Source organism: Lepisosteus oculatus, chromosome 4 (assembly GCF_040954835.1).
Source record: "Lepisosteus oculatus isolate fLepOcu1 chromosome 4, fLepOcu1.hap2, whole genome shotgun sequence".
Classification (NCBI taxonomy): Eukaryota; Metazoa; Chordata; class Actinopteri; order Semionotiformes; family Lepisosteidae; genus Lepisosteus; species Lepisosteus oculatus.
In genome coordinates this window covers 48,756,773-48,783,732 of record NC_090699.1, presented here as the reverse complement: position 1 = coordinate 48,783,732, position 26,960 = coordinate 48,756,773, and the positions used below count along the sequence as shown (strand labels likewise).

The window sequence follows — 26,960 nt, the reverse complement described above, 5'->3', positions numbered from 1 at the left end:
CACTCACACACACTTAGTCAACGGTGCTGCTTAGTGCTGGAGGGCCAGTATGTCTGCAGGTTTTCAACTCAGACCTTAATGACAACAGTCAGCTCATTACTTCTTTAATTGGATCGAATTAACAACATTCTCCAGCTCTTCAGGTGCTGATGCCCTAGGGATACCAGCCCTACAAGACCAGCATTGAAAAACCCTGTGCTAAGCCTTGACTTTCTACTACACCAGCTACTGTCACTGAGGCAATCATAAAGAAATAGCATGAGCACTGGAGGTTCTTCATATTAAAATGATGGGAGAGATCTGGATGAGGTTATAACACCACGCCTGAGGGTTGAGCATGTTATGGAACAGACTTGACACAGCTTTTTTTAGAGTAGGGAAGAGGGACTTTAATTTTTCTGAGCACTCCCACTGCACTGCTCTGACAGTTTATACTGTATCCACGCTGTTCACCAACACTAACCCTATTCCTATATGAGCCTATTTCTAATTAGTAGAGTAACTACTGTATATGATTAGTTGCGACATGGTCAGAAGTGGATTTTTCACTACTCATAAGTCATAACATACATACCAAGGCCCAGGATTGTACAAAAGTCTTCTAACATAGCGCACTATGTCAATTAGATTTGATTGATAAATGTCATGAATGAATACAACTCGTCATATTTGCTTCTACTGTATAATTTATCTTACGTTTTGGTGATGTGCTTTTTAAAGATTCTGATCAGCCTGAATTAAAAGGGTCCCTACTGATAAGAATGGTTTTGTCTCACATGTCTTAAGACAAGTCAAGACAGTTGTTAATCATAGAAAACACTAGTGCCAGGATTAAGTAAACTGTTGATGTTAATAACATATTGTAGCTCCTGATTGTGTTAAGATCATTTAGGCATGTTTGGGAACAGACCTGACACAGCTTATTTAAAGCAAGGAGGAGGGACTTTTTGATAACCCTGCTCTACAAGCTCTGATAGTTTACATTGTGTTTAAGCTTATGTGAAGTTCATTGGACAACAGTGTTTATCAAAATATGGCACAATGAAAACTGTACCACCCAAACTAACTATATATCATTGCCTTAAAAATAACCAGCCAGTGTGCCAAAACAGGTTAATGCTGCTGCCCCAGAGCACTGCAATTTCAGGTTTGATTCTGGTTTTGGGCGCATGTTTGCATGTTCTTTCTGTGTTCTCAAGGGTTTTGACCTGGTGCTGTTGTTTCCTCCAAACTCCCAAAAGACAAGTAGTTTGGGTTTGATTGACTATTCTAAATTGTCCCTTTCTAGTGGAGTTTATCATCTGTATTGCCAGGAATACTTATGAGACTAAAACTGAACCAAACGAGCATGAAAGGCAAAATAGCCTCCATTATTTGAATCCATCTTATGTTCTGATGAAAGGCGACTGGGCCGCAGGATGTAACATCAGATCCCAGATTCAAACTGCTGTCAGGGGCATCCCAACCAGCACAGCCCTGTTAAGTCTCCAACTCTTTACTGTGAATAAGGTGAATAGTTTCACCTTACACTACGAGACAGAGTCAAGAGACATTCCTCTCACATACATTACTCTACTGTAGAAAGAAAGAAAGGTCAGAACTGCAGGATGATTAAGGGGTGATTTTATAAGAGCCAAATAATTTGTCCCTGTACTCATTTGAGAGCAGGAATATGCTCTGTCTAAATTCAGACAAAATACATCTCCAGAGATATACTGCATCTGGGAAGTAAATGGGCCGTGCAGTTCTTTCCCCCCATTTCTGTTTGCTTGACTTTCCCATTAAATTACAATGTGTCTTAGCGGTAACCTTTAAAATTGTCAGCTTAAAACTTTCCAGATAGTTATTTAGAATGAAACAAAAGACTAAACGAATCCTTTTTGGCTGTATTACCACCTGGCATGATAATTATGGAGAACAATTTCAAAGTGCTGCTGTTGATCTTATGAGGAAGAGATTTTATATATATATAAAACAAATCAGTGTGAGCCATGCTCCATTTATCAGCATGATACCCTGTCAGGGAGCATGTGGCATGCTATTTACTGTCACACTGAGCAACAGCATGCTTAATTACCCTTTAATAGAGTTAAGCATTAAATTACTGCGCATTTCTAACATGTCTTCCAGAGAAGCCATATTGGACATTTGAGAATCCCAATGAAAAAAAAAAAAGACTGAAATACATTTATAACACGTTTAGGAATTTCGTTTTTATTATGATTTTATTTACAGTAAGCAGCATTCAGGCTGATGTGGTTTGGGGAAATATGCCGTGATTAATACTTTCAGATGTTCTTTGTTCCTGCTCGAATTGCACACTGAAGTCTTGTGTTCTGTCCATTATTAGGATTATTAGAGATGTGAACCCATAATCAATTTCTAAACCAATCTCCACATAGAGTGTACTGTACTAAAGCTTCTTATTACTTTTAAGGACTGATGAATAAGTCCATTAATTACTATTGGTAACCATTGTCTTTTAAAAAACAGAAGGGTTTTCCACTCTAGTTATCCTGCAAGACAAATAAATAATTTCTTTTCCAAGTGAATCTTAATTTCTCCCCACAAACTTTTGTAAAATGTTGAAGAAAAATTAAATTAAATAATAATCCACAAGTCTTCTGGAGCAATCTGGAAAAATGAAGTGTCAAACTCTTTTTGCTGTTGTTTTTCTAAATCATTATTGATCATTTAACACTGAATGTTAAATCATTGCATAAATATTAAGATTTAAGAAGAAGGAACCCAAGCCTGTATACGGTACGGTATGTACTGTATATAAACAAAATAGCTATTCTGAAACAAGAAGTGATAATTTTCCTTAGATGGCAAGCAGATTGTCTAATTTACACTCATTCTCCAGCTCAGCAGCTCTCACATTCTGCCTTTTTGTCCAGAAACCAGCAGGGATTCTGTGTTTTCTTAAAATATGAAAAATTTCTACATGGAATTTGGCTAAACTGGTCCCAGTTAAGGTTCTTAAACAAATATTTAAGAGAGACTTAGAAACATCTTGGATTCCAGTTTCTAAAGATTGGAGCTGGGATCTGTAGGTACTCGATCACATAGTAGCAACTACTTACATGCAGCATTCTGTTCTAAGAAACTAATTAATCAGTTCAGCCAAATATTTCTGTCATGACAACCTAGATAACAGCAGTCACAACTGTTTGAGGTTACCTTTGGTTACCTTGGAGGTACATGGTAACCAATTCCCTTCCACATGTTAAATGTACCAGATAAACAAAGGTGCAGACATGTACAGTGCAAAAGATCAATATAGCACAGTACTGGTGGACATGATTCGTAGAAGTTGGTGATTTTTATTAAAATGATGTCATAATTGATTAGGTGTGATGGGTAGTTTTTATTCATTTAAACATCTATTCCATCTATTTTCGAACTGTTTTTTCTGATACAGGGTCGCAGTAGTGCCATAGTCTATCCCAAACAACAGTTGCAAGGCAGGGTACAACCTGGATGGTATCATAGGGCACACACAGACAGCAAACACTCACAGCTGGGCCTGTAAGGTAACCCATGAGAACACGAGCAGAACATACAAACTCCAAGCAGAAAGCACCCCAGGTCCCTCACACTAAGAGGCAAGAATACTAACCACTTTGCCACTGCGTCACCCTCAAAGGCTAACACATTTGAGAAATCAGACTAACCTGGTGAAGGAAACAGTTTGAAACACATGAGCATTGATTGTTACCCTTGTCCTACTCCTTTAAAATGAATCTTGTTGACATACCTTTCAAAAACGGTTTTACTTTTAGTTTTTCTAACAAAAAGGTACACATTTTCTATTTAATGAGAATATTGTTTAGTCTGAAGACATAAAATATATACATAATTATTTTAGACATTTTATCTGCAATAGTAATATTATTAGATGTGGATTATTTAGTCAGTACCTCTACTTCAGATTCTTCTTGGAACCCCTTAGAAATCATGCTTTCTTGTAGCCACCCACAGAGCTGTCTGTCGCAGAGGTTTACTGGGGATATAAAGCATTTGGTTTTCAGGCCTAATTGACTTCTGAAAACCATACTAATTAAAACCATATTTCCCTCAACAAATTATCTAGCAAATCTAATTCACACCTCAAGCTTGTATTGTTTTGTACACCCTTAGTTTACTCCATTTTGATCTAATTAGAGACAGGCCCCATCAGTGTGAAACCTACATGAGTCAGACAACTTACAGCAATAATTAAAGTCCAAGAAAAAAAACAAGGCTTCTTCCAATATACTTTATCGGATTACACCAAACGCAGTTATGAATCAGGTCTATTTAATGCAACCTATTTAACACCAATTTATTTTTTCTGCAATGATACAATCATGCAAATAGTGTTGAAATCAAACATCTGTGACAAGAAGGCTTTTTCCCGTTTACTGAATTCGGAGTCGTAATTGGATTTTATTGAATTTTCTCTTTGAAATGAATGACTCTGCTGCCCTCTTCAGTTTACATAAAGAAATACAGCTACTGTGTCCTGAAGAGAACCTCATCCATTTTCTAACTGCTTTTATCCAGCACAGTTACAGGGGAACTGAAGACTATACTGGAAAGCAATGGGCACAAGGAAGGATACACCCTGAATGGAAACCCAGTCCAAAAGAAGAAAAAATATTTTTTGTAAAAGCTACCCAGCTTTGGATAATCTTTTTTTTTTGTAATTTTCCCAGTTTAATGCACATAATGAGAAAAACAGGTACAATTTAGTGCTTATATAGTACTCTCCACAAATAAAAGTCCTGAAGCTTTGAAATTTTGCATTTAGAGGGTCTGTTTGTGCCCTATCAGATTATACTTTTTTTCAACATTTTATTAAATATTTCAGAGTATTAGAGCAGACGTTAATTTTCACAGTTTTTAAGAAAATAACAATGAACTTAAGAAAAAGAAATGAAAAATGAAATTAAGGAAAAAAAGAGAATGAAAGAGAAAAAAACAAAAACAGGTACAGCCACAGCTACATGTATATCAGAGTTTACCATAAAAAGGCATAAAGTTTATAGTGTAATTATATATAGTCCATATATTATATATAGTTATATATTGTAATTATATATAATGGCTTGGGAGTATATACTGAGTTCCTCTTTTAAACCTAATGGTCTCAAGTTTGAAAGACCATATTTACTATTCTGAGAAGAGTAAAAGATATGGTCTTTTTACAATAATAAAGCCAGCAGCTTTTAAGGAGATTCCTGTTGATTTACTTACACAGCAAAACAGTGTTTTTAGTCAGAATATTATTGCCACCTGGTGATCAAAAAAAGGCATTTCAATGACAAACAAGGACTCGTTCCCTGATCTGAAATACCTTTAACTCTTTATTTTAAACCCACCAACTTTACTCATGGAAATGAATAATGAATTTGGTCACAGAGTAAATCTGAGTAATTGTGAAGGACATTCTGTAATTATGAACAAATTACTTATTGTTTAACTGAGTTAGTCAAAATAAGAACACCAAAATATTGTAAGTTACAAATCAATGGCTAATACTAGATGTACAGAATAAAGATACAACTCAAAAAGACAGTATAAACCTTTGTATGAAGGCTACAGTATGTAAACAAACCCTTCATGGATCACGGTCCACAGAGTTGTTGAGTACTTTTTTAAAGCTAGAAACATTTTATTTTTTTAAATAAAAAAGTACAATAGTTGAGTCTGTTGAGGTTTATTAGACTTGTGTTGAAATTTGTTGTTAATATCAATTCAAACAGACTACAACTGGGAATCAGTGAATGTTTGCTTAGTTTTGCAGGGGGTGAAGAGGAGATTTCATTAGCTGCTCTTTTATCACTCTGTTCTTATGAGTTTACTGACAGGAGTTGTATACTGTAGATTGCATTTTCTAAAAATAAATTACTCAGGTCTGTAAGTTAGAGATGTAAAATATCTCTCAATGATTAAATAAACTAAATGTAAGACAATGCCCACTTAGGTGACTTTTTCTCTAATAACTAGTCAGTAGAAACTTCTTACAAGCTAGAACTTGAACTTGAAGGTTCAGCTCTCTGATTTGAATGTCTATGGAAAATCAGACTGGTTTCCTCCAGTAGTTACAAACATCCCAAGTAATTCATTTCATAGAACAATATAATTAAAAAAACAAATGAAATTTTGCAAAGTCAAACACATCGGTGAATATGCAAAATTCAGCTTTGTATGACCTATATTCTGCATGTTCAACTTCATTCGGCCATGAAAGTGTTCATCAGCCACAATGATTCCACAAAATAAGATTAATTGTTTCACTGTTTTGTCTTTGTCATGTAGTAAGTAATGTAAAGGCAAGTCATTTCATTTCATTCCACCTGAGCTTTTCATCTCCATCGGTATGGATAACTGAATTGTTTAATGAATTTAATTTGTTTCTTCTGTCACTCTTTAGTGGCTGTTTTTTCTAAATAAATAGTCAGGTGATTTCTACGTGATCAGGTGATGATGAACACATACAGGTGGGAATGATTTTGTATAAGACATGCCCACAGTAAAGATGATTTTTCCTTCTGTAGAGGTCAGATGGGTTACAATTTAGGCAATGCACATGGGTAGTTTTAAAGCTTAAAAATTAATGCAAGGTTTACAAATTACAAATCCCATTTGACCTTTTAAGAGCTGAAAGGAAATTTACAGAAACCATATGGAAAACTAAAATCAATTAGCCTGTCATTAACAACTCAGCTGGAGCAACAACCAGCAGACAGTGTTCTTTCAAGACCAGGGCTGAGAATCACTGCTGTAGGATGGCACCTTAAACTAAAATCAATACAGAATAAAAAAAAATTAAAAAGCTTTAAAGGGGACAACTTACCCCATCAAAAATGAAAAATAAAAATGTTATGATCTCAAAGTCAAATCTGTCTCTGTTGATAGTTCTTTCTCCAAAATATAATTCTGCATATGTAATAACTTAATATTTAAAGGAATATTAAAATGCGTAATACTACGAAAGAGGAATTGTAATTCTCCAGACACTGTTTATAAAGTGACTGTTTGAGCATTTATTGGAGGAAGGTAACAGGGATATTACAACAGCTACAAGAAGAGGGCTGATGTTTCCATGCTTACTGGACATGAAAAAAAATCATATTTAAAAATTGCAACTTAGATATACACTTTTCTGCCTTGAAGTGTTTATGCCTATTTGGAGAATAAAAGCCTGGTGAAACAACAGCTTTAATTCTACCTTAGCTGGCTTTCTGTGCATGTAAAACATTCCAGCTGTCCATCCATCCATTCTCAAACTGCTCTCTCCAATCCAGGGTCATGGGAGAGGAGGAGCCTCTCCAGGCAAGCAATGTGCACACACTGCACGGCATGCCAATCCATCGCACGGCACACAGACACAGACTCGCTCACACTCACACTTGGGCCAACTTTCCCAAAAGCCAGTTCACCAACAGTACCAGTACTGTGTATACCTTCGGACTCTGGGAGGAAACTGGAGCACCTGGAGGAAAGCCACACAAACATACAGTACATACTCCACACAGAGAGCACCCCAGGAATTGACTCCAGAGCCCCAACGCTGTGAGACAGCAATGCTGACCACTCTACCACCATGGCACCACATTCTAACTAATCTAACTTAGCAAATGTTTTTCTATCCTAAAACCTTTCATTTCCAAGTAACATAAATAACAACTGTAAATGAGAAGATAGCCTCTCGAAATAATACACACAATTCATGTAGTTCTTTAAAATTCTTTATTACACTCAGTAAACCAAGGACAGAAACTGATTGGGTGGGGGATGGGGTTACAGACCGATAATAGCATTTTAATTCGTTTTTCAAAAGTGACTGGAACCCGCTTATCTCATCTAGTCATATAATTAAACGTGCTGCTAATTTCCACTGGCTTTCTGTGTTATACATTAGATTTAGCTCTCTATTCACTCTGTTCCACAGTGCTGATGCATCAAACTAAGAAAAGCTTTTACAATGACAATTACATATCTGGCAGTATTTTACTGCAATGCAATCAGTATTCACAAAATTTATTTCTGAAACTTCCATTTCATATAAAAGATACTAATAAATTCCATGAGCTAACTATAAATCATTTACTTTCCTTTTAAATTCCTTTAACCATTGAAATTTAGATACCTTCCCAAATGTTTTTAATAATAAAAACATGTATGAACATTTTATTTTTAAATACACAACTAATTTATAATAAATACCATGACTATATGAAGAAATCATTGCTGGAGTGAAAACAGTAAATTGAATATTAAATTCAGAGTTGTCAAGAAAGAACATAAGCACGCATGTAGCTTTTATCATTAACATTTTTCTTTAGTCAAATGTATGAGATTTGGAGAGATTTTCTATGTGTAAAACATTATAATTATAAATTAGATTTAAGGTCAGTATTGCTGTAACCAACAAATCTACTATAAAACATACAGTAATGTGATTCTCAATAATGTTTTAATGTTTAATCTTTGATTGTCAACCTTTCTTTAAGAGTACAATAATTTCTGTAGTCTCTTTATAAGAGATATAAATGATTTCCATCTGGAGAATATGATTACCATGATCAACATAACCAAAGTGTATCAGAATCCCTCAATCCTCAAAATCTGAAACTGACAGAAGACATTGGCATGGAAGTTATTATGACAATTATACGGATCCCATGTCAGTTAAAGCAGTTCAGCCATTGAATATGGACAATTAAAACACATACTCCAGTAATTTCATAAAGACCCTGATTAAGGGAAGGAAATCTAGAGTGGATCCCAAGTCTAAGAAGTGAAATTTGATTATTAAGACAACATTAAGGTTGATAATGCAAAGTACACAAAACTCTAAATTTTACTTCTGACACTAGCACATCTACAGAACCTACAGTAGATTTATACATTGCCTGCACTCCTAAACTAAACATGCTTGTTCAGCAAAAGGTGGAATCTAGAATTGATAAATCCTCATGGTTTGTAGTGTTTTGTGAAACATTTCTCAAAGAAAAGCATAAAACCTGATTAGTGTTATGCTAGGGAAAACAAAGTTTTTGATAAATAGGAAAGTCACAAAGCCCATACAACCAAAAGAGGCTATACAATACCTGCACTGCTGTTTAAAACTATGTATTACACATTTTTCCCCACTGTAAAAAAGGTAGGTTGACAGATTTAAGAAATATTCATCACAGCAGTTGGTTGCATGTAAGATTACGTTCATTTGAATCTTTAGTTTAAATTAAAATGAAATATATGTTTTCTTTTCTGAAACTGTTTGCCTCTGCTGTTTATTCATACTTTGCTGTTTCGCAATGCTGAGAACAAAAGGATAGTGTGGAGTACTTCAAATCTTATTTGTAATTTTCTTGTAACAAGGCAGCAAAAATACATCAATTGAATAAAAGCTAAAGACAGTTAATATTTTAATCTGCTGGGTCACCAGCATTTTCACAAAGATCTTATTCTTCAGAGCACACTAAAACTGGTGACAACAGGCAGAAATGCTGCGATAAAAGGGTGCAAATTAGGATCTGCTGAACACAAATTTAACTTGCTCAGTAATGGATTCCAAAGGACGAAGAAATGAATGTGAACGAAAACAGGTGCCATGCATTGTGCTGTCATTATGCTAATAAAACAAGCCCACATTAACCAGGCATTACATTATCTGCCTGTGACCTTTTCTACAAGCCTAACTAGCAGACCTGCGGCAGTGTTAGGTGTTTGCTATTATGTTAACTGTCTGAAATTCTGAGGTTATTTTTGTAGTATACTTTGTAAAAGTTTTCTAAGAGTTCTTAAAGGAATGTAGAAGTGTAGAAGTGTAAAAGTACTTCTTAAAAATCAAAAAGAGTTTACAGTATGTGCTTTTAGCTGTCCCCTAAAAAGGGATTCTTTTTCTAGGTTTTAGAACAGTAGCAAATAAAGCATTAAAATACTGGGATTAAAATATAGCATCAACAGCATAATTGTCTGAATACATACACGTTTTGGTTAATTCACTAACATAATATTCATATTCTGAGTTCTCACATCAGGATAAAGTGTAAACATTTACAATTGAAAATGTAATGATTATGATTTTAGAAATTGGAGACAGTTTGCATTATAACTAAAGGAGAAAGCCTTTGAATGTTTTTACATTGAAACTCATTTTCACATTGTGAAAATAAAAGAGACGGGGAAAGTACTAAGCTCAAATGCCCAGGCCAGAGAAAAGATATGTATGAGATAAGATCTGTATGTTTTAAAGCAGACAGTTTCTGTCACGAATCTCCCTCACGCAGGCAAGCGCTCCCGCATTGCCACAAGCTCTCCCCATACCAAACGTGCACGCGTCAATCAGTCCTTTACTTAAACCCTCATCAGTCCCCCAGTCAGTGCTCACGATTGAGATTCTCTCCCTGAGCTTACCTACTATCTACGCCTTTGCCTTACTACTGATTCTCCCCTGGACCTTGACCCTGCTTTTTCCGATTACCTCTTTGCCACTCGATTTTGTACCTTCGCCTCTAGAACGCTCTCTTGGATCCTGACCCCTGCCTGTCTCTTCGATTACGCCTCCGCCTTCCGAATCCACTCCGACGCCTCTTCTACGCATTCCCAGACTCCGACCCCAGCCTGCTTCCTCGATTACGTCTTCGCCTACTGATTCTGTGCCTACGCCTCTTCTACGCCTTCCTGGACTCCGACCTCAGCCTCCTTCCTCGATTACGCCTTCGCCTACTGATTCTGTGCCTACACCTCTACTACGCCTTCCTGGAGTCAGACCCCTGCCTGTTTACTCCGACTATGCCTACGTCTAGCGCCAACCCTACCTAGAGCACCGCATTGGATCCCAATCCTCCGCAGTCAGCCCCTGCATGACAAATCGCTCAATGCCAGCGTTCAACACCTCGGTAACCTGGTCTCCAGCTCCCCTCCTCAGCCTCTCCTTTCCCACCCTCCCATAAATCCCACTCTGCCACCAGTTTCTCTTGCCTCCTCTTCTCCCCTGCCTCCTCCCACACCGGACAGATTTGATGGCACCCCGAGTATGTGTCAGGCTTATCTGATTCAATGCTGGATGGCTTTCAGCTTTCGTCCGGATTGTTTTCCCACCAACCGCGAACATATTACATTTTTGGTAGCATACCTCTCTGGCCGGACGATGCAGTGGGCTGCAGGTCTTGTCACCAGGAATGCCCCCGAGACCTCGGACGTAGCACAGTTCCAGGCAGCGCTGACGGCCATCTTCGGACAGGTGCAATCTTCCTACTCTGCAGCCTCGCATCTGTCGGCTTTATCGCAGGGTACCCACCCCCTCCAGGAATATGTGATGGACTTTCGGGTCCAGGCCGCTCAGCTCGCTTGGAATCAAATAGCCATCATTCTTCAGTTCGGTGCTGGCCTTTCCGAGGAACTTAAGGATCGTCTAGCCCAATTCCCTGACCATACGCCAACCCTGAAGAGTTTTGCTCTCTTGGCCACCGAGATCGATGTCAGTCTACAACAACGAAGGACTGAATGTCTCATGCTCCGTTCGGCTACCAGCCGCAACGCTCCCGGTTCCACTCTTGTCACACCTCCCACGCACTCTTACTCCTGAGGAACGCAACCGCAGGCTGTCAGAGTGGCACTGCCTCTATTGTGGTGCTTCCGACCACCTCTGAGTCTCCTGTCCGGTGCGACCCCTTTGTTCCATTCGTCCGCCTCCAAAGGTCAGTATCCTCTCCCTCAACCCCTCTGCCTCTGGACTCTCCCTCCCTGCTGTGCTCTCCTGGGGTGACTCTCAGGAATCCCTGTTTGCCTTCGTTGATTCAGGTGCAGTGGGAAACTTCTTAGATTCCGGACTCGCTGCTTCCTTTCCCCTCTCCCTGCATATTGGTGCCACCCACCCAGAATGTACTCAGCTTCTCCTCCTCTGTTCTCCTTCTCTCCCACTTATTCTCGGTTTCCCTTGGCTACAGTTACACAATCCCCGTATTTCCTGGTCCGACAAGGAACTCACTGCCTGGAGTGATCACTGCCTGACCCACTGCTGTGAGCTCCCCACGAAACCTCATGTTCTTCAGATCTCTCACATCACCTCCCCACTTATTCCCCCCGAGTATGCCGATCTTCACGTTGCTTTTAGCAAACGAAGAGCTCTTTCGCTTACTCCTCATCGCCCTTACGATTGCGCTATTGATCTGGTCCGCAGAGCCTTACCACCTAGAGGGCGTGTTTACCCCCTCTCCGTGCAGGAAACCAAGGCACTGGATACCTACATTCAGGATGCCCTGCAGTCTGGTTTCATCCGCCCGTCCTTATCTCCTGCTTGCGCCAGTTTTTTTATTACCAAGAAGGATGGTTCTTTGTGTCTGTGTGTTGATAACCGCGGTCTGAACGACATTACTGTTAAGAACCGTTATCCTCTGCCTCTCATTCCTGCTGCTCTGGAGTCTCTTCGTGGCGCAAAGATTTTTTCCAAACTCGACCTGCAGGGTGCTTATAACCTTATCCGCATTCGAGAGGGGGACGAATGGAAGACGGCTTTTATCACCACTCACGGCCATTATGAATATTGTGTCACGCCTTTTGGTCTTGCCAATGCTCCGACCGTCTTTTAGAATTTTATGAACGACATCTTCAGGGACGTCATTCATCAGTATGCGCTCGTCTATCTGGATGATTTATTATTTTTTCCAGTAGCCTTCAGGAGCATGTTATTCACGTCAGGGAGGTCCTCACCCACCTTATTAAGAACAGCCTCTATGCCAAACTGGAAAACCTTTCTTTTCATGTTTCCACTGTCCAATTTCTAGGTTATGGCATCCCTCCCCTGGGCATCGAGATGGACCCCTCCAAGACGGCGGCCATTAGGGACTGGCCAACCCCCGGAACTTGAAGCAGGTTCAACGCTTTCTTGGATTCTCTAACTTCTATAGTCGTTTCATTGGTGATTTCAGCTCCACGGGATTTTCAGATTCCACGGGATCCCGGAGGACATTGTGTCTGATCTGGGTCTACAGTTTATCTCGCGCTTCTGGAAGGCCTTCTGTTCTGCTCTGGGCTCCAACGTTTCTCTTACTTCTGGCTAACATCCAGAATCCAACAGCCAGACCGAAAGGCTTAACCAGGACCTCCTTACTTACCTGCGGGCTTACATCTCAGCCACTCTGGACGACTGGACCTCTTTACTCCCGTGGGCTGAGTACGCTCACAATGCTCTATACTCTTCGGCTACTGGCAAGTCTCCCTTTCTACGCTCCCTGGGTTATCAACCTTCGCTCCTCTGGAAACTGCCTTCAGACTCGGACCTTCCTTCTGTTCAAATATATATCTCTGCCTTAAGGAAATTCTGGAAGATGGCCCAGCGCGCCCTCCTAAAGGCCTCACACCGTTAAAAATCTTTCGTGGATCGGCACAGACGCCCTTTTCCTAGACTTCGCAGAAGTCAATTTGTCTGGCTCTCCACCCGCAACATCTCTCTCCATCAACCCTCCCACAAGTTGGGCCCACAATTTATTGGTCCCTTCCAGGTCATTTCCCAGATCACTCCTGTCACTTACTGCTTGGCTCTCCCCCCCACTCTTCGCATTCATCCCACCTTTCATGTCTCCCTTCTCAAACCTTACCACAAGTCACCCCTCTCCAGACTACAACCTCTTCCACCTCCACCTCGTTCCATCGCCGGATCCACCACCTATACAGTCAATAAGGTCCTCAAATGCCGTTGGCATAGGGGTTCGAGACAGTTTTTGGTCGACTGGCTCAGCTATGGTCCTGAGGAAAGAACCTGGGTCTCTGCATGGGACATCCTGGATAATACCCTCATCTCAGACTTTCTTCACTCTCGTGCTCCTCCTCTATCTACGACGTCTATCTACCTAGGGCACCGCATTAGATCCCAATCCTCCGCAGTCAGCCCCTGCGTGACAGTTTCAAATTAGAGCACTGTGTTGTAAATACAGACATGCAGTCATTGGGTTGTACAGCAATTTATGCACAATCTCATCAAGCAAAGTGATGCTTCAAGAGATCATGAATGTCCTTGAAACACAGTTGTAAAGGGCTCCACACAACTACTTGTGAAACAAGGCTGGTTATGTCAGTGGTGTGATTACAGTGCTCATCTGTAATGAGTTTTGAGTTGACTAATTATCTTTTTCTTTCTGGAAGACATTCTTATTGGCCTTTCACACAAAAATAAAATGGTTTAGAAAAATCTTAAGTAGGCATTGGTGGAGATTTTGCAGATCATATTCTTTTGTATATTAATTTAATTTAAAGCAGAAACTATATATATTTCTTCCATCTCATCAACCTATGTCCTGCCACTGCATTCTGTTAATAAAGTTACAGCATACCAGCAACATTTTTCTCACTTTGCTCTATTTAACTTTCCCTGAGCTGCAATTCATGAAAACTCTTCAGATTAGTAACATTCTGTATTAGGAATGAATAAATGATATTGTCATTCTGAAAAGAAAAAAAAGATTTGCCTGTGGAACCATTGGATTGTTTCAGTGCACAATTAACCTCTACTTGCTCTTTTGCAGTTCACAGGCTAAAGTAGCTCCCCACTCAAACCTGGCAATGTATGGTGTGTACAGTATACATTGCCTTGCAGAAATGTTCAGAATCAGAACAAATGTTCACATTCAGTTGCTTTACAACTTGCAGTCATGACACTTTCGGGAAGCAATTAATATAATATACACAAACTATGCCCACATTAAAACAATAAGAAGAAGAAAGAAGTAAATACGGTAGATAACATATGAAAGAAAAATTGAAACATCATTGCATACTTATACAGTAAGTATTGAAACCCCTTACTGTGGGAAACCTAAAGTAATTTATCAACTCAATATTACCGTAATGAGACACCTAATTAGTTAAATGGCCTCTATCTGCATGCAGTTATAGTGATTCACATGATTTCCAAATAAATACATCTGTTTCTGCAGGGTCCCTCAGTCAGGTAGTGAATTTCAAGAAAAGATTACACTGTGAAGATCAATGAGCTTCCAAAGTAACCCATGTATACATTTGTATAAAGCCACAGATCAGGAAAATGTTATAAAACATTTTTAATATGTCTTTGGTGAGATGTTTGGTGGTGAAGTAAATGGTGGAAGGTACCCAGACACTCCCTAGATCAGGCTGTCCCTCCAGACTGGGGAGGAAACTGGTTCTGGATACCAACGTGAAAATGTGGAGAAAATGTCCATGGGCCAACAACGTCCTGGTTACTTCACAAAGGGAGCTTGTATGAAATGAAAAATAAAAACATCTCAGATCTTGCAAGACTTTTGTAACCTGAGTGATCCTGAAAACATGTGGAAAAGTGTTGTGGTTAGACATGACAAAATTGGGACTTTTGGTCTAAATACAAAGTGTTACATGTGACACAAATCCAACATTCTGTGGAAAGATTTGAAAACTACTGTCCATAAGCGAACCTACAGCAAGTAACCTGAAAGAGCCTGAGCACATCTGAAAGAAGAACAGACAAGACCTGCACCAAGGTGGTGAGAAAAGTTGGAAGAGTCTAAAACCTGCTGCTGCAATATGTTCTTCCACCAGATAGAGAATTCATGGGTCTCAATACAGATGGCATGGTGGCACAGTGGTTAGAATTGCTGAATCCTAGCACTGGAGCCCTAGGTTCAATTCCAGACATGGGGTGCTATCTGCATGGAGTTTGTATGTTCTCCCCATGTTTGAGTGGGAAGGTTTCCTCCTGCAGTCCAAAGACAAGTACTAGTACTGTTGGTTAATTAACTTCTGGAAAAATCACCTGCTGTGTGATATCCATATCTGTATGTGCTCTGGAATGGACCGGCATCCTATCCAAGACTGTACCCTTCCTTGTGCCATCCATTGGATGGATGGGTTGAATACTTATGCAGTCAACAAATTAATTTTTATTCCCTTTAGTTTTTCCTGAAATTTACTGTGATGGATTTTATCCTTTCAAGACTTTTGACTTTTCTAGACAGTTTGAGCATTCACATTGTGAGCAAAATATAATGTTTTAAAAAATTAGTATGGATCATTTTGTAATTTCACAAAATGAGATATCATAAGAAGGGTCTGAATACATTTATAAGGCACTTTTTACAGCAATTAAAAACCCCTTCTACTATCTATCTTCTTTTTCAGATGTACTATATTCCAGAGGTGAAAGCTTTCTGAAGATGTTTGAGAAACTCCGTACACACTCTAGACAGTCTGGATTACAGCACCATTTCAGCAAGAGGAGTTCATTCAATTTTCAATATGCGAAAAACCGAGCTGGTGATCTTGTGCATCAACATGGTTATTAGTGGGGACGTTTTTGTCATTTGTATCACAATCATCATCTTCCACAAAGTGCCACAGCTCAGATATGGCAATATTCAGAAATGTAACACAAAGAGACAGTAATCTATGTTTCTTTCAACTGCTGCATCTGCATTGTGGCTAGGAGCATGCCCATGGAATCTTCTCTCCAAAGTGAAAACAAATAGTTATGGAAAAATAATGGTGAAAGTAACATTGATTTAAATGTGATATAAATCACATGAGAAGTGATATGGCCTGTGGCTGCTCAGAAGCTAAAAAGAATGAAGAAAAGTTTCTGAGCAGCTACTGTACTTGAAGTCATGTTGGGCTAATGTGTGCCTTTCTGTTCTTGAAGAAATTATAACAGCCATACTTGCAGAAATATTATTCTCAAGATCTCTATTACCTTGTCACCTATAATGTTCTGTAGATAATTTAAGATGACAAACTTTACATGCATTTTGCAGAATATTTGCGTATTAATATGCGTAAAGTTCTTTATGCTGAAGTTGTTGGAAACCATACCCTTGAAGTAGAGTATTTATTACACGAAAGGATGACTGGAGCAACGAGATAAAAATACAAAAAAATCATCAATGAAGTCATCAAATAGTACTTGAGATTTAGAGCTGAGATGGAACAAAAAGCAGCCAAAAAAGCATGCCTCTAGGACCAGGGAAACAACTTGTTTCTGCACTTGTCATGTGAGATTTCCATCCCAGAAACCATAGGGTGCACCGCATACTGTATTTAAACTCCACAGTTACCATCACTCTTACACATACTGTATACGGACCTTGAAGGCAGTGTGGCACTTTCTGTTTGGTTGCCTGACAGCCAATGACATTGTAGAATACCAATATAATACTGTATTAGGAAACATTTCATTTTAACACAAAAGCTATTACTCTATAACATGTCATTTACATGATATAGCCACTTTTCCATGATTCCATAATTATTTCCGATACAGTATATATAGTAGATGAAAGAACGCAATTTATTTTTCCTCTTTACTCTTGAGTGAATGTAAGAGAAGATTCCAAGGACTGACAGCTGAATAATGTTCTTTCAGGGCCCCATCCGTCTGCATTTAAATAGATTTCTAAAACACCATGAACTAGCAATAAACAGCAGAGGAAATGGTGGATGAGGCAATTAACACAATTCAACTGTGGCATGGTTTTTAAAACCAGGTATGAATGATAAAGACTTCATATGTTACAGAAATAAAATGAAATACTGTACAGTACATAAACACACCATTGGTCAGAAACCTGATTAACATTTACCGAAGTTACACAAGACTAGGCATTCAATGATAGACTATTCTGTGCAGTACACAATATAATATTTACATATTTGTTTTATTATTTTTGGGATGTTAATTACCAGCCAATTAGTATATAACAAATATGCACTCGCCTGGCACAGCCTGCGAGGCTGATATACTCTGGCACTGTCCTGCAAACAAGCCAAAATAAAAGTAGTATTAAAACAAAAAATAATAGAGCTTGAGAAAAGTTACAGGAGGAAAAAAGAAAAAAAAACAAATACTACAATTGGAGAAGATAATGTGTGAAACTTTGTCTCATGCTGTCTCTTGTGTTTGCGCTTAACCTGAGCACACTCAAAAATAGACTTCTCATGTGCAAGCCTGTAATGGGGAGGATCTAGCGCAGAAAAGGGCAGGAACAAACTGAAACATCATTCTTACAAAGAGCACATGATGGGGAACAGTGATCCCAGGGTGATTAAACCTCTGTCACAAATGTCGCAAATTCTGAAAGACAATCCAGATCTAAAATGCTGGAACCACAAAATGCACTAAGTCATTATTGTTTCTCAAACATGCCTGTGAGTGGCATTTACACAAACGTACAGGTACCACTCACCATAGCAGTTGCTTTGGACTTCTCTCTCTAGAAAGAAACTCAATTGCCTTGAACGCATGTTATTTTCACATAGTCTGTTTCAGTACATTGTGTCATCCCTTGTAGAGTTCACTACTCCTTATACCGTAGCTTTGATATTTACAGTTGTAGTATATTAATGCTGTACTTTTCTTTCCATGTGAGATTTCATCGTGGGCCAGTGTAGTGTTGCTGAGGCTCAATATCTTCTGCTGTTGATCTTGTGGGTCTTTATTCAAAAATTGTTTGTAACACAGCTAACCTCTTCTGTATTTAAAACCATCAAAAGCACAATATTAAGATGAATAGTGAGGTTTCAACCACTTACTCTGGTTTAAGTCCACAAAACTTACTAGTTTTTTAAAGGATGAAAATGCTTAAAAATGTTTTTTAAGTATACTATAATTTTAAACTTTTATAATGAAATGTAATGGAAAAGGTACATTTTCTACAAGTTAAGTGAATCAAAATAGGTTTTCTGGTTTGTCGGGAAGATGTTAAAAGATATTGGTGTTGTGGTAAGATAAGTGATAACTAGCACTTCGATGACATTTCTGCATTTTTTGAAAGGCTATGGAATATCCATCGCAGCACAAACTTGAAACTTTCTGTAGAAGTTTCATGTGACATGTCTGGAAGGTTCAAAAGGCAATGAAAATTGCCTGAATATACAGGGCAATTGACTGTATATTTAAAGTGTATACCTACAGTACAAACAGAAGTTACATGCTTCATTTTATGGCAGGTTAAGTTACAATTTACAATCTTACTCCAACATGTTGAATGAAAATCTGCTACATAATTTCAACTATACACAATTATACATAATAAAATCATATGAAAAGAAAATGAAACTGTTTTTTTTTAATGACATAGAAAAGGTCAGGGCAGCTTTGTCTGTCAGCCCCATGCCAAGATTAGAAACTCTGCATGACAGGTTTTCAAAGTAAGTATCGATCTATACAATCACATAACCTGAACAATCACGTGCATTGTAAATAAACAGGATCTTGAAAATGCACTTACTGTGATCCTGAAAGAAAAGTAATTAACCAAAAATATTGCCGTCTCCTGTTGTCTTTCGTTTTCCAATACTGGTTCTAAATCACTACAATTAGTCCTGACTCAGCTTCACTTTTATTTTCATTAAACTGTAGCTTCTAAACCTTTCCCATTATTAGTTCTATAAAATGGCCTGTTTCAGTAGACAACTCACTGATATCTAGACTTCCATAATAAATGGCAACACCTGCCGCACTTGCCACTTAATTAAACTTAGTAAATCTGCAACTCCACTGGAAACACAGCTAATTGTACCAGGATTCTGTCAGAGAATTTTAATTGTCAAGTGACTAAAAATCATTGGCCCCCTTCAAAATGAACAGACTCAGTGGTACTCACTACGTGATTGATTAGAGGAGCATGAAACAGATTTACTTGACTAATGTTTCACTGTAGTTTCTAGTAAGACATCGAACAACTGCTTGTTCAATTAACTAAAGTAAGGACCCACTATGCTACAGTACATCGCAAAAGGTCTCATCACACGGTCAAGGTTTTCTTCTGTGTATCTTTAGCCGTCAAAGTGACTACTGCATAAAAATATACAGAGCTGTTATGTACAGTATACCACAGAAATCCCAGTGCAAAGCACACTTACTGTATATTCTACAACATGTTTCCCACAAAAACACTTTCTGACTCTTCTCCAGGTCTGTGTCTTACCATCTTATAGTTCAAACAGAAATAGCACTTATTCATGAAGGGAGCTGAACAGTATTCCCAGGTCCATCTCACATGTTAAACAGCCCAACCTCTTCTGCACATGATATTGAGTGAGATATAACTGGACAAACCTGACCTCAAGCTCCTGTCAAGGTGATACCACTGTATTTTCATGGCTCTATTAGGAATGACATGTTGTATAACTGCTGGCCTTGTATGACCTCTGCCATGTTGACTGCTGACAGTCCCTGTAGTTTAGTATCTCTGCTCGTCCCATCTGGGAAACCACACTCTCAGATATATTCAGGGTAGTATCAATATAGAAATGTGTGCAACTACAGTAGATATCAGCTGAAAAGTCCCTGACAATTTACCCTGAATATACTGGAATATTCTTTGTGATTCATGAGTAAGTAATGTTGAGGCATGAAATACATGTTTAACATGTTAAAATAATTGCATGCGATATGAGAACCTGATGAGGATATCAACTTTGGGATAACACTAAAATTGAGTTGTTTAGTGTGTGAGTAATTCTGGGAATGACATTTTGCTGAATGAGTCAAGAACCCGCAAAGGCAATGATAGAGTGAAAGGGGGAATGCAAAACTACATTGGGAAATGTGTTTATACTTAGGAGAGAGGGGTCAGCCCTTGCTTTTGAACTTTCATTATAAAGTCCATGTCAAGCAGTAAATATCTGCACTATCAATAACAGGTGGCTCTGTGGCTAAGGATCTGTGCCTGTGGCTGGAAGGTTCCCAGTTCGTATCCAGCAGCAGGCAGAGAAATGCTACTCCATCGGGCCCCTGAGCAAGGCCCTTAAGCCCAGCTGCTCCGGGGGCATCGTATACTGTAAATGGCTGACCCTGCGCTCTGACCCCAAGCTTCTCTCCCTGTTTGTGTGTCTCATGAAGAGCAAGTTGGGGAATGCAAAAAGACAGATTCCTAATACAAGAAAGCGTATATGGCCAATAAAGTGATCTTATCTTTATTTTCTCATCCTTTTAATGCTGGAAAAGGATTTGGTTGTTAATGCCCTAAAGCACTACAGGAAGCCTAGGATACTGCTCATTCGAAAGTGGAAGCTACAGTATATCTATGTCAAGGGATCCCTGACCTTTCCATGGAATATTAATTCCATTATTTATTAATTGACACTAAAAATGAAACATTTATGCAAACTCTTATACTTTCTAAAAATATAGACTCAAACACAAAAGACTGTATGCCTGAAGTACTACAATTATCCTTTTGCTGTTTGGTCTAAAAAATATACTATTTTTTTTAAATGTCACACTTAATCTAGTTGATAACTAAGAGTGCTTTTGCATTTAGCATAATTGTTTATCATTATTGTTTATTTATCTCCAAACATACTTATTGTCTTCTGTGTTTCTTCATTCAGCAGAAACGAATGTCTCTGCAGATTTCGCCAACCATTATCAAGCAGAAAATCTCAATTTGTTTTGATAACAGAGGTTTTACCTCAGGGGTTTCCATGGCAACTTTGTCAGGTGACCCAGCTATAGCCCACCCATGCCCTGAAGTCACTGTCATTGTGCTTAGGCAGCATGGCCACCCAATGGGGACTGAATCTGACCTCTGCACCAAGAGACTGCTTTAGTATGGCAAGTGGGCCAACACAGAAGCTTTTGGCAGTTACAGAGACTGCAAAGGAACATAAACAATCAAAGATAAACAGAAGTCTAAGTAGGCCTACAACTAATTTCACAGTCCACAACATACAATACTGTGCAATGGGTTGTGGAAAATGGTGTTAGATTTGACCTAAAAACACCTACTCATTTCAGCCTCTCATTTTTTCCTGTAATACTGGAAACATAACACATACACAAGTAGATCTGTATGTTATGTATGTTACTGTAATTCTAAGAATTAGACATTAAAATGCTAAAAAGGTCATGAATTCCTGATTAAAGTTATTTCCGCCTGTTAAAAGGATAACTTTAGACCAAAGATTTATTTCACCCTAGATTCTACCCTTATCATCATTGAAACACTACAACATGAAGAGTAAAATGTTGAGATACTTAATTTAGAATTAAAAGTTACAAAATCAATCCATTAGAATGAAACAATTCCAGGAGGATTAGATACTGTGAGACTGAAGTATCTTCTTTATCAATGAGCAATGAGTATTGCATTCTGATGCTGGTGCAATAGCTATCCAAAATATTGAAACCCTACTATCTAATGTGTTACATCTCATTTCCATTGTTCTTGTAGGAGTGTCTACATCACACATTCAAATAGTTCTACTAGCTCCTCCTAGCATTGGGAATCGGTGACAGTTTTGGCCATGCAAGGTGGTGGATGTCTATCATATGCTGTTGGGTCTACTGCTAACTTCCCAGTCTCCTTGGTTGCTGACAGGAAACCATGCCGCCCAACTTAGAGGCAGCAAACACAAAAAGAGCTGAGAGCAACACTCCCTACTAACCAGAGGGCGAGAACTCTACTCCTAACCCATCAGAGCTAACCAGTTGGCAAGAACTAAACATTGCTTCTCTCCTCCCACTGTTCCCTATCATCTGAAGAATGCTTTTCAGTTGATTCCTAAACCTTAGCCTGTCTACCTACGTCAACCAAGAGACAGATCTTAACCAACTACCAGGGAGACTCCACTCAAAACGGATGTAAAGTAACTTGGTTCTCTCGTGACCAATGTTAGTTTGTGTTACTCTCTCTGCGTGTGTGACCTTTCCTCTCCTGTGTCTATGTCTCAACTATAATTAAAGAGACTGCTAATGAGCATCAGCTGCAGCAGGGTGCTGCACAGCTCCCACGTGCAACCTTGTGCACTTAACCCATGTGCACATTTACCCTGATCTCTCTAATAACCTTACACAGCCAATTAATACATCTATGGTGATTTAGATGCCTCAACCAACCAAAATCCCCCAACAACAACAGCTGCCCTGTAACAGACATACAACATAGATAAGCATTGAATTAGAGTGACAGAAGAAATCAAATTTTATCTCCAATGATGAGATCTATGGAGACACTGTCCCTGCCTCAGTTATTCACTCCCTGTGTTTTAGTGAGAGATGACAGTCAAATGTGTGTCTGGGATTTTGCCTGGTTGAATAGAAATAAGAACCTCTAGAATAAAAAAATTAGGTTAATAAAGCACCACCTAAAATGTAATTATTTTTTTTAAATGATAACATTTTATAAAATACTAAAATTGGTTCTCCAGCAAACTGGTAATGTTAAAGATTCTGTATACAAAACATAAGGTTTACACATCCAAAAGGGAAAGATAAATCATAACGTGTTCAATTTCAAAACAAAGCACAGTTCAAAAATTGTATACATATGGAACACATTCAATTGTCATATAAAAAGGGGTACTTACCACACACTTTAAAATATTTTTTCCTTTATATTATTGTGCATTTAAAACATTTACAGGACTTTGTGCCTTGCATGCATATTTTGACCCTTCCTTAAGTAGTCCATTTTGTGAAATTACTAAATGACACATACAACTTTTGTTGTATAAGGTAGTACCGCTTCCAGTAAATGTCAGCAAAAACTAAAGGGAAAGAAATTAAATGTATTGATTGCATAGGTGTTCAGACCCATGAATTCAATGTCTGGTGGAAGCACCAATTACAGCAATAAGTCTCTATCAGCTTTGCTTGGGGATCACTTATAGACAGTTTTCAAGTCTTTCCACAGTTGCTCATTAGGATTCTCATTCACATTCCTATTTTAAGTCACTCCAATGTACTGTACTGTAGCTTTGGCCTTTACAGTATCACAAAGGTGCTTTGTTGTAAACCCCATGTGGGATCTGAGATATTTTGTTTTTAGTTAAGTACAAACCTCTGTGTGGAGTGACAAGGATGATGATGAGCCATGGACATTTTCTCCCATCCCACGAAACCTGCCACCATTCCAAATTTGCCACTGGCTTCAGGGGAACATCCCTAACTAGTCTCTTTTTTGCCCAGCTGCTCGGTTTGGAGGGGCAATTTCATCTTGAGAGGGTCTGGGTTCCTCCAACTTCTTAAAGATTGACTTCACAATGCCAAAGGAGATATTAAGGCTCTTTAAAATGTTAAAAATACCCTTGAAGTAGTTCAGGTGGGTAGCTGCGTCAGCATGCGTAGTCTGCAAAGGAATAAGTAATAGGATTATTTCATGCTGAAAAGAGAAGAGAGAAAACACACCATTTCAGTTGTGAAGCCTTTTTCAGGTGTGAGAAAGACAGGGCAGACAGCAAAGATTAAAAAGCACAGAAGAACAAAAGCCGGGAGGAGGCAGGAGGGGCAGAGAGGCAGAGAGGCCACTCAGGAAGTGCAAAGTGGAGAAGGGTGAAGAAAGCTGTGAAGTTTTATACCCTTCCCCTAATCTGTGCCTCCAAACAACTTTATCCCTGAGTTGTTTTTAAATCTCTTGCCTTCATTTGCTAACCTTGCTTGAAATGCACTTCCTGACAGACCCTGCAGAGATAAGCATACTATTAATACTACTACCATACTATTATAGGCATATTAATTCTGAAATCATGTAAACCTCTATTTTTACATACAGAGGCCAACTGAGTGACTCCTTAAGGTAATTATGTGAACCTAAATTAATTAACATCTGCCACAACGGATGGCAAGGTTTGCATACTTATTCTATTGTGACTTCTCCATTTTTATTTTAGATCAATTATTTACTTTTTTCTTGTTTGCATTGAATGTGTGGCATATATAAAATATTACTTGCTTCTTCAAAGTATCATAACTGCAAGCTTAAAAACAACAAAATGTAACACCTGTGAAAGGGCTGAAAAATTTTGTAAGACACTGTACTGTATATCTCATAAAAAATCAATAATTTGACGTTCATACATTTAATTTCACTGTAAGAGAAAAGAGTGAGTGTGCAAACTTAACAGCTGACCAATTGATTACTGAGTCCATCAGTGCTAGATTTGTGATGATTTATATGTATATGCTGTTCCGTTTAGGTGTAGGTAATTAGCTAATGCAAGTAACTATTTTAAAAAGTGTACAACAATACCTGTTTTTGATAGGATTAAATTTTGAGCATTCTGGATTATTTCTAGATTATCCACCCAGTTTAAAATCACAACTTTCTATATTTCTAGCACCAGCTCCTATATCACACGCTGTAATATTATACGCTACATTACAGTCCTCTGAAATGCCTACCTGTCACAGCGAGCCCTATTCACAGTATGTCTTATATAGAACAGTACTGACAGGAGGAGCAGGGCACCTGTCCCTGACCTCTTTGCAAATCAAACTCTAACCCCCCCCCACACACCCACACACGTTGATTTAAATTATTTTCTCTTATTTACAAATCCTGATTATAGAGTGTATGTATTCTTCTATCCACTGGACATCCAAGAAAAAACAAAATCAGCTCCTTGCTGATTACCCTAGAACAGCTCAGATATTAAATTAAAATAAATATAAAGGTGATTTGGTGTTCAGTCTCCTGTTTTTCATATTCACACACTCCTTAAAGAAAAAATATACTTTATTTTCTTCACATTACAAAAACAAAGGGATGCCGGCCCACAGGGGAAAAATAATGGTTTATTATGTTGATGTTTTATGATGATGCTTCACCCTTAGCAGCTGTTACTATTTCTTTCAATGTAGCAGGTGAAGTAACTTCTTGGCACAATATTTGGGATGGCATGAACTTTCCAGACTCCTAATCATTCAAAATGATGGTTCAAACTTGTTGTCCAAGCGCAGGTTGAGCACTATGACCACGGGTTCGAGCCAGGGTCATGCCACTAGCTGATTCTTCAAGCAGTGACCCAGCCAAGGGTAGGGTGGGAATAGTTAGCTGGGTCTCTCGTTTCCTGAGACCTCCTGAGCTTAGCGGTACCATTAGTGAGGGATGCGCCTCTCCTCCACTTGGCTCTAAGCCTCTGGTATGGGGCTGTTTCCTGTGATGTAATAAAAGGCGAGTGGCTCAAAGATGGGTGGATCTACACTTCCTCATTCTCCTAGGAGTCATGGCGATCATAGCCATCAGACGAGACGTGAAAAACACAACTGACGATTCCAAAATTGGGTAGTTATAACAAAAAAAATGATTAGCAATTCAAAATTTTGTAAAACAAAACCCTAATCATTGAATAATCTTTTTTTATTTCATTTTCAAGAACATAGTCCATAGGGTACTTTCAATCCAATGGGAGTTATGGGTGCATTTTTACACATTGTGGGAGCATCCAGAAGTGTTGAAGTTCTGGAAAAAGGTATCCTTCTCTTTGGCCCTTAATCTCAATTGGGATATTTACCATGTCCTCAATTGGTATTCTTGCTAGACAATGATTCTAATCTTAGCCTCTAGCAGAGACAGAGATGTATCTGGATCGCTGCACAGACTGTAGCTAAAAAATGCTGGGACTTCATTGTGAGTCAGGAGAGCAAACTATGAAGATAGAGGCAGATCTTAAGAGAAGCAGAATTGGTCAGGAGAAATACAGAATCAGCAGAGAATTTATGGAAATAGTTATAAGAAATACTGTATTTCTTGAAGTACAGAGCGGATTCATCCCAAGAGAAAGCAAATCAGATGCATGAAATCAGTGCTGCAAATGGTTAATAAATCAATAAAAATCTATTTAAGAAGACAGCACTTTCTGAAAAAAGGACAGCTTCCAGTTAATACAAAGAAAGGGTTAGAACAACAAAAGAATATTGTAGTGGATGCTAGAATATTGTTTCTGTCACACCCAGGCTGGTCACACCAGGGGGCCACCAGCACATACGCACAGGGACTCACTTTTCCCCCAGCCCTGTGAGAATGAGGTTGGGCCACCTCCCAGTTAGACACACTACATATCAATCAGGCAGTCAATCTACTGGTGAAACATCTAATCAGGCCCATATTTAAAGCAGGACTCTCCGCTAGATTGGCCTTGCAACATTGAGTTTCAGTTGTAAAGCTACTGCTCATGCACCCCACCTGATCAAGCAAGCACTGAGCCACTCACCTCTCCCTAAAAACCCTCTC

General features: G+C 38.7%; 1 protein-coding gene across 2 annotated transcripts in view; it reads right to left on the bottom strand.

Annotated features, from left to right (window-relative positions):
• Positions 1 to 26,960, bottom strand: part of synpra (synaptoporin a) — a 102,702-nt gene that overhangs the window by 58,287 nt on the left and 17,455 nt on the right. The window contains exon 2 of one of the 2 annotated variants that reach the window (XM_015347230.2): positions 3,924 to 4,006. The exons of the other annotated variant lie outside the window; for it this stretch is intronic. Coding sequence (XP_015202716.1) covers positions 3,924 to 4,006 — 83 coding nt within the window. The remainder of the gene's footprint in view (positions 1 to 3,923; positions 4,007 to 26,960) is intronic. 2 annotated transcript variants of the gene reach the window in all.